The 8,418-nt window shown below is 32.4% G+C and overlaps 2 protein-coding genes across 2 annotated transcripts; both read right to left on the bottom strand.

Annotated features, from left to right (window-relative positions):
- Nucleotides 1-420: 420 nt before the first annotated feature.
- Nucleotides 421-822, bottom strand: LOC139848096 (protein GLUTAMINE DUMPER 3-like). The gene has a single exon (XM_071837829.1). The coding sequence runs from the start codon at nucleotides 820-822 to the stop codon at nucleotides 421-423; it is 402 nt and encodes a 133-aa protein (XP_071693930.1).
- A 4,669-nt stretch (nucleotides 823-5,491) lies between these two features.
- LOC139885271 (protein GLUTAMINE DUMPER 2-like) lies at nucleotides 5,492-6,207 on the bottom strand. Its single transcript, XM_071869198.1, has one exon. It carries the CDS (start codon nucleotides 6,146-6,148, stop codon nucleotides 5,684-5,686), a length of 465 nt encoding a protein of 154 aa, XP_071725299.1. The 5' UTR covers nucleotides 6,149-6,207; the 3' UTR covers nucleotides 5,492-5,683.
- Between the last annotated feature and the right edge of the window lie 2,211 nt (nucleotides 6,208-8,418).

Raw genomic sequence — 8,418 nt, 5'->3', positions numbered from 1 at the left:
GTGCCATCAGGGTGCTGCAGGACAGAGAGGAGGGTGGTGAGGGTGGCAAAACCGTTGGAATTGCTCTAAAAAAATCCACACACACACATTTCCCAAAACCTTCCAAAAAGTACTCCAAAGATAACTCCATGACTTCATGTCATAGTCAACTGGTATTTACTTAGTGTTACCATAGTCTCAAATTTGGACTTGAAATCACATCTAGTTAATTTACTTTGTTACCGCTAATAAACTAGCTAATCCCTTTTGATTGAACTTTGATTTGAATATAGTGACAAATTCGAATGCTAAAAAATGAATATAAGTTACAAAATGAGATCCTAACAACTTTGAATACCATATACTATTAGTTAAAACTGATGACGCTACTGTACTCATATACATATCTATATATAATCAACTATTTGTACAACGACAAAGCTAGCTTAAATTTAAGGAATTAAGTCGTTGATCATCATTGCTCTCATGTTTCATTTTCTCATCCACCATTTCCCAGTTCGACTTCGATGATTTCTCCATCAACTCTCTCTGGCCAAACAACGTTGTTCCATTCGAAATGGGAGTTGCCAAAAACGTCGGTCTCACTTGTCCCGCCAAAACCACTAGATATTTCTCATCAAAAACACGAGGTGCACCTTCATTCTTATGCTTATCGAGTTTTGAGCTACTAGCCTCAAGATCTCGTTCTTCATTAGCCGCGTTTTGGATGTCTTCAGCGAGATTGAAGTAAGAACATGCAAGAATCAAGAGAGCAAAAGCAACAAGACCTAATAAGGCAGCCAGGCCACTTAAGAAGTACGACAGTTGAGTTGTTGCTTTCATGATAATTATGTGATTATGTAATGTTTTAGGTTAGATTGAATGTGAAATCTAGGAAGATGATTAGAAATGGTTGAATCTATTTGGATTTATAGAGAATATTTTCAATTTTAAATGGCTTTTTAATATTTTATTACAGTAAAAATAGTATTGGTTGGTAGATCTTTTCATTTAATATCTAATCCTTATGGTTAATGGAATATATAGTCGGATTCCTGCAATGAAACGATATCTAGTGCGCTTCTCTGTTCATTTATTTTAATGTCCATTTTGGAACGCAATAACAAATGAAGAATATTCGAACGTAACGAATTTTAATTTATCGCACCTATGTTTGAGGAGTTTACAAATAATACTACAAAGTTAAAAATTCCTATCATTATCTTCTCTATATATTAAAGCAGAGTTATCAAAAAAACATTCCTTATCAAATTCAATTCTAACCATACAATAAGAATATATCAAATAAATCTAATGGTTTACGTTTATCTTAGTTTAGAATTCTCTATTTCTTACTAAGAGTAAAAGATTTTTACTATTATGCCCTTAAAAATCAATCTACCTCTTACACGTAGGTTCACAGAAAAAAACTGAACATAATCAGTTTCTTAACGTAACTTATGCTTCCTCAACCGCTACCGCAATAAATAGTTTTAGCCCCGTTCGTTCCAATTCGTCATCCCCCAAATCTCAGTTCATCTCAAACTATTTCAATCCAATAATTTTCTTTCATTAAGGATTCGTGTTATATAATTTGTCATCTCTGTTAATACAATCCAATAAGTAGGTTCTTCCGTTCATTCAGGCAATGTTTTATTTGTACTTGTTTTATTAATTTAGTTACCAAATCATTGGATGATGATGAAACTTGTCTATCGATTATTACAGATTTATATGTTTGTTGCACACTAAAATAAGTTTTTTCTTTCACTATTAGTAATCAAATGCTACAAATGCTATTGTGTTTGATGATGTTCTATTGTGATTTTAGCAGAAAGAGCAATAAGGATGCAGTCATGGTTGATAATTCGATTTATATAGGTTAATTTATCTTCAACTATTTATGTATTTATGATTTTATGTATTTCTTTTTGTGAAATTGTACTAAAATGAGATTCTTTTAGTGTATGTGTTTTTTTCTTCAGATGATCATGTTTCATAGAAGAGAAAGGTTAAAAACCAATTTGCTATTATGTTTAGTGAATTTCATTTTAAGAGGCATACTATTGCTACTCAGTTAACATAACTTGGTGCATGTTTTTGCTTTTTTGAGCACATGGTTATTTAGATTTGTTTAACTGTCATATGTGTACATTTTATATGTCGTAATTGGATATGAAACTATTTATGTCTTTCCATTAGTTCACTAATTCCTATGTTTGTACTTCTGACAGGGCTCCTCATAGTGAAAGAGATAATGATAATGATACTAAAAGGTTGATGTTTAAAAGTGTCTAAGGTTTGTTGTGCACTAACATAGTTAGGAAACTGATTTGTCTTTAACTATTAGTACTGATCAAATGTTGTTGCGCTTGATGACGTTCTATCGTGATTTAACAGAAAGATGGCAATAAGGATACAAACATGGCCGACAATTCGAATGATATAGGTTAACCTATCTTCAACTATTTATGTAAGAGTAACCAACTTCAGTATCCATGTTATGGTCATGTATCTCGAGCAACCATTGTTGATATTTCATCTATTTATTTTTTTATAGGATTGTGAACAAGCGTTAATTGTTCGATTTGCTGATCCTAAGAGACCCGAACTACAAGATGCCTAGGTTTATCATATGACACTAATATGTAAGTATGAAATCGAGATGGACATCGAAAATCAATGTAAAGTTATCAGATGGTACATATACATACATTAACGCACCCCAATTTATATTATGATTTATTTTAACAAGAATGCCATCTAAACACTGTATTTTATTCCTCTGACAGGAGGAATCGAGACTTTATATGTTACTGAATCAAATGACAACTTTCACTCCGCAAAGACTCAGCTTTGTCGCACTCTATGTATAACCTGTCAAGCATAAATGCTTTTTATTATCTTTAACTAATGTATGTTGACAAGTAGTTAGCCGGTTATTTAAGATCAATAAGATTTTAAGTATTTATTTTATATCATTTTCATTATACAGGTTTGGATTGAATGGTCCTGAAAGTCTTGGAGAATGTAGCTTACGCAAGGGCATACAACCCAGATCATCAGTCATGGTTGTTGCTTGAAGCAACTTTAATGATGGTGGAAACCAGGTACTTTTCATTCATTGATCTGAATGATACTCCGTATTTATCTACTTGCAAGCACTAATTCTTTTATTATCATTTGACTTGCTAAGGGTGTTTTGATTTTCATTTCATATGTTATTTGAATTTAAATTGAAACTCTGGAATAATGTTATGCACATACATAATAGAATGATTTGATGAAGTTGGATATTGAATAAGCTTGCGCTGCTTAGAGTGTAACAAACATGATTTGATGAGTCTTGACCAACGTTGACTTTTAAAAGTCAACGTTGGTCAAGACTCATCAAATCATGTTTGTTACACTCTAAGCAGCGCAAGCTTATTCAATATCCAACTTCATCAAATCATATATATATATATATATATATATATATATATATATATATATATATATATATATATATATATATATATATATATATATATATATATATATATATATATATATTACACATAAATATATCAAACAAAAAAACATAAATATTTCAAACATAGATATAGGTCACAAAATCTAACTCTAAAAATATTAAAATTTTGCCTAACTTTGACTTTGACCGACGTTTACTGACTCAGACCCGACTCAGCCCGACTTTGACCTGACTTTTTAGCGTTGACCGACTTTGTATTCATTTTTTTATCGAAACGAGTCGGACAAGTCCCAAAACCATCGCGTCGACCGCTGAGTCGGCCGACTTTTACAACACTGTTTTCAAATATGATAATTGCATGTATAGTTTTATATGAAAAGGGTTTCTTTTGACTAAACATACAGGAGTTGGTTTCTTTTTCCTTTTTTTTTAAAGGCAAGACCCCAAAGTATAGTTTATATGGGCATTGAACTTGGGTCTTCATTAGAGATTCTCAAGTCCCCACCACGCCTATTTCTTGGGGTTTTTACTTTAAACTAGATTAAGTTTGAAAATGTTAAATCTTGGCTGACTAATTACTAACCGAATCAGTTTTAGTGCAGATAGTTTCTTTGGACTAAATGTTATATTGTTTTAGGTTGAAGGCCCACATTGGAGATGTTCAAACCTATAGAGTAGTTTCTTATGTAATATGCAGCTACATCTGCTCTGCATATAATCTATGTACATAAGTTCTGTAACATAACAAAATTATGTACCAAAATCATATATCCAATGCACGATGAAGTAGAAGCATATTTGATGTTTGTGACTAAGTTGTCTATTACGGAGTATTAATTAAGTAAATCTCAGGCGTAGATGTAAAAAATGTTATGTTGCATCACGCCCGTCTTCTCATTGCATATACAGTACGATATTTATCCTTTTACATGCATGTTAATATATGTTTGTTGAAACCTGCATTGTGAAGTGATAGTCAAATGCGGTTATTATATCAAACAATTATATTATTGATGTCATAATTTTCCTTTCGTAATTCCGCGAATTCGCGGGTATTAAACTAGTTTGAAACTACTTTTCAGTGATCATTACATTAGTCGATTGAATATCTACGTTGTTTAATTTGAAATAGCTAACACATTTTTGGTTTATATACAACTTTTTTTTTTTTTTTTTTTTTTTTTTTGGAAAAGTACTAAAAATAGAAACAAATTGTAATTTTTTAATTTTTGGCTTGTTAATTTATATAATATATAATATAATTCAACTTTTTAATGGGTATGGGAAAATATGTTTTATTTAGTATCCCTGTTTGGTTAAAGTGAAGAGATTTTGAACTAATGCCCTAATGGTTTGGTATATTAAAGCAATAATTTAAAATGTATTAAAAGTCTATAAAGCCAAAGATTATTGCCTTAGTGATTTATGAAAATATTCGTGTAGGTGTGTATTTGACATTAAAAACACAAAAATAAGTTAAAAGTAGATCAAATGCACAATTCCAATGCATCAAGACAATGTATTTGAAGTTAAGTGGATCGAAGGTAATTAAATTTTTTGTAATATGTATATTTATCATATAGAAGTTAGAAAGTAGAAATCACATAAACTACTTACACGATATATTTATATTTAATTAACACTTGAGATGACTTAGCAGTTGGCATGTTGAGATCCTCACGAAATATTTCAAGTACAAGCTTGATAAGTAGCACACTTTTTGGTGATCAAGAAAAAAGCGGAACACATTCGTGAGATACGTACATTGAATTATAAACCGTATTTCTTGTCTGAATCATAATAATCTTATCCATTTATTATATTTAGTATAATAATTGTTACGGAGTATTAATTATTAATTAATTACTATTATTTTAAAACTATATTATTACTGATTTACTGTAATTGTGATTGTGATGGAGATTTATTGTTCACGTTTCTTTTGCTTCAAAATCCCACTTACTAGAATACTTAAATAGATATATCTTAATTAGCATTCAATCGTAATCTCAAAAAAATAAAACAACAAACTAAATACCAAAATTGTTTTTTCATTCATCCTCCAAAATTTTATGTACAATCCGTTGGTCGGTATGGTAAAACTTAAAAAGTGAACACTAGAACACAAATTCTTACGATCACCTATGGAAGCCCTCACCATATTCACCAAACAACCCTCAATCACCACCCCCTTCGATCTTTCATACTGCATGAATTATATTATAATAATCAACTTTGTTGTTCTGCGGCCTCATGGTTCTCCGTGTTCCTGACTTGTAGCTGATCACTACTCTCTTCTTTCTCCTTATCATTCGACAATTTCTCCGTTGAATCCTTCTGGCAACTACAACTACAAAACGACGTCACTTTACTCGAAACAGGTGTCGCAATAAACGTAGGGTTTGCTTGTCCCGCCATAATTACCAAATACTTCTCTTCAAAAACATATGCCAAGTCCTTATCATTATTGTCCGCTTTTGAGTCTCCGGCCTCAATATCGCGTTCTCGATCACCATTTTCGCCATTTCCGGCGCGTTTGGAATAAGAGCAGGCGAGAATTAAGAGAGCAAAAGCAATGAGACTGAGCATGGCTGCAAGGCCGCCAAAAAGGTACGGCACCGGCGAGTGCCAGGGTGACCGGTGAATAATCATCGGCGATGAGGGGGCGATCACAGAAGCTGCTTGTAGAGTCATGGTTGCAAGTGTTAATTGGTGAAATATGAAATTGGGATGTTAATTAAGTAATGAAGGTGTTTATGAGGGTTTTATGTATTAGAAAGTTGTTAAGTGAGGTGGTATTTATAGATGCGGAAATGAGTGGAATATTATTGTATTTTGTTGGTTAAATAATAATAATAATAATAATAATAATAATAATAATAATAATAATAATAATAATAATAATAATAATAATAATTTTTTTGTTTTTTTTTTTTTTTAACAGCGATTGGGATCACCCGAGGGGAACTAAATCATTCATTGCGATCATCTCCCGTTTCGACTATACCGATGCAGCGATAATGTTGGTGCATAATCCCGAGTTCTACATTGTGATATGTTCTATTTGTATTAACGTTTATATTTCAGTCGTGTATGAACATTATCGTTGATATTTGTGTTTGATATTGGTTATGCGATGATGTGAAATGGTTTAGAGCTGATTGGTTGGCAGCTCAGACCATCGACCGATGGTAGGGACCATCGGTCGAGGGACATACACCATCGGCCGAAGGTCAGAGACCACCGGCCGATGGACACTGTATGTATATATAAATAGGGAAGTCGGGTTTCATTCAAAGGTTACAAACCCTACACCCTTTAGCCGAAGTTTATTGTTCCTGCAGTTGTCCTAGACAAAACCCCAACCGAATACATGTTCCTAGGCGTCGATAACATCAATTCTTGTTAGTTTAATCGATCCCGAAGTGTCATAGTATTCGTTCACCCTAAAGATTAGTGTTTTCCGCCTCTAATCTTGTTAGTACGATTAATCTAAGATCCAATTACATCTACAAAGTGGTATCAGAGCCAGGTTTGAGGATTTATTGGTTGATCTACTTCTTCATCACTGTTAACCAATTCAAAATCAGGTTCTCTATCAGAAACAATGTGTTCATTTCTCCACTTTTTCCCTGGAGGACACTGATAGTCTTCTCTCGCAAGATGACACACAAGCTTGCCGTCATTTGCACTCTTCTTCTGGTTTAGTCTATTGAAGGTAAGAATGATTGAAGATGAGAGTTCTCAAGTTTCAACAAAGCTTAAACTGAAAAGGAGGTTTCGACTAGTTTATAAGGATGCTGGTGGATCATCTGGTGAAACTCAACCAGTGACACCTGAAATGTCCCGTTCATATAGATTATAAACGTTCCATATTAATTGATTTCGTCGCGAGGTGTTGACCTCTATATGAGACGTTTTTCAAAGACTGCATTCATTTTTAAAATAATCATAACCTTTATTTTATCGATAAAGGTTTAAAAAGTATTACGTAGATTATCAAATAATGATAATCTAAAATATACTGTTTATACACGACCATTACATAATGGTTTACAATAAGAATATATTACATCAAAAATAAGTTTTCTTGAATGCAGTTTTTACACAATATCATACAAGCATGGACTCCAAATCTTGTCCTTATTTTAGTATGCAACAGCGGAAGCTCTTAATAATCACCTGAGAATAAACATGCTTAAAACGTCAACAAAAATGTTGGTGAGTTATAGGTTTAACCTATATATTATCAAATCATAATAATAGACCACAAGATTTCATATTTCAATATACATCCCATTCATAGAGATAAAAATCATTCATATGGTGAACACCTGGTAACCGACATTAACAAGATGCATATAAGAATATCCCCTATCATTCCGGGAAATTCTTCGAACATGATAAAACAACTCGAAGTACTAAAGCATCCGGTACTTTGGATGGGGTTCGTTAGGCCCAATAGATCTATCTTTAGGATTAGCGTCAATTAGTAGATCGGTTTACTAATTCTTAGGTTACCAAGCAAAAATGGCATATTCGGCTTCGATCATTCACCCATATAATATAGTTTCATTTACTTGTGTCTATTTCGTAAAACATTTATAAAACTGCATGTATTCTCATCCCAAAATATTAGATTTTAAAAGTAGGACTATAACTCACTTTCACAGATTTTTACTTCGTCGGGAAGTAAGACTTGGCCACTGGTCGATTCACGAACCTATAACAAATATGTACATACATATCAAAGTATGTTCAAAATATATTTACAACATTTTTAATATGTTTTACTGTTTTAAGTTTATTAAGTCAGCTGTCCTCGTTAGTAACCTACAACTAGTTGTCCACAGTTAGATGTACAGAAATAAATCAATATATATTATCTTGAATCAATCCACGACCCAGTGTATACACGTCTCAGGCTAGATCACAACTCAAAGTATATATATTTTTGGAATCAA

This window comes from Rutidosis leptorrhynchoides, chromosome 1, assembly GCF_046630445.1.
Source record: "Rutidosis leptorrhynchoides isolate AG116_Rl617_1_P2 chromosome 1, CSIRO_AGI_Rlap_v1, whole genome shotgun sequence".
Classification (NCBI taxonomy): Eukaryota; Viridiplantae; Streptophyta; class Magnoliopsida; order Asterales; family Asteraceae; genus Rutidosis; species Rutidosis leptorrhynchoides.
Note: the sequence above shows the minus strand (reverse complement) of the source record. Positions and strands in the feature narration are given on the sequence as shown.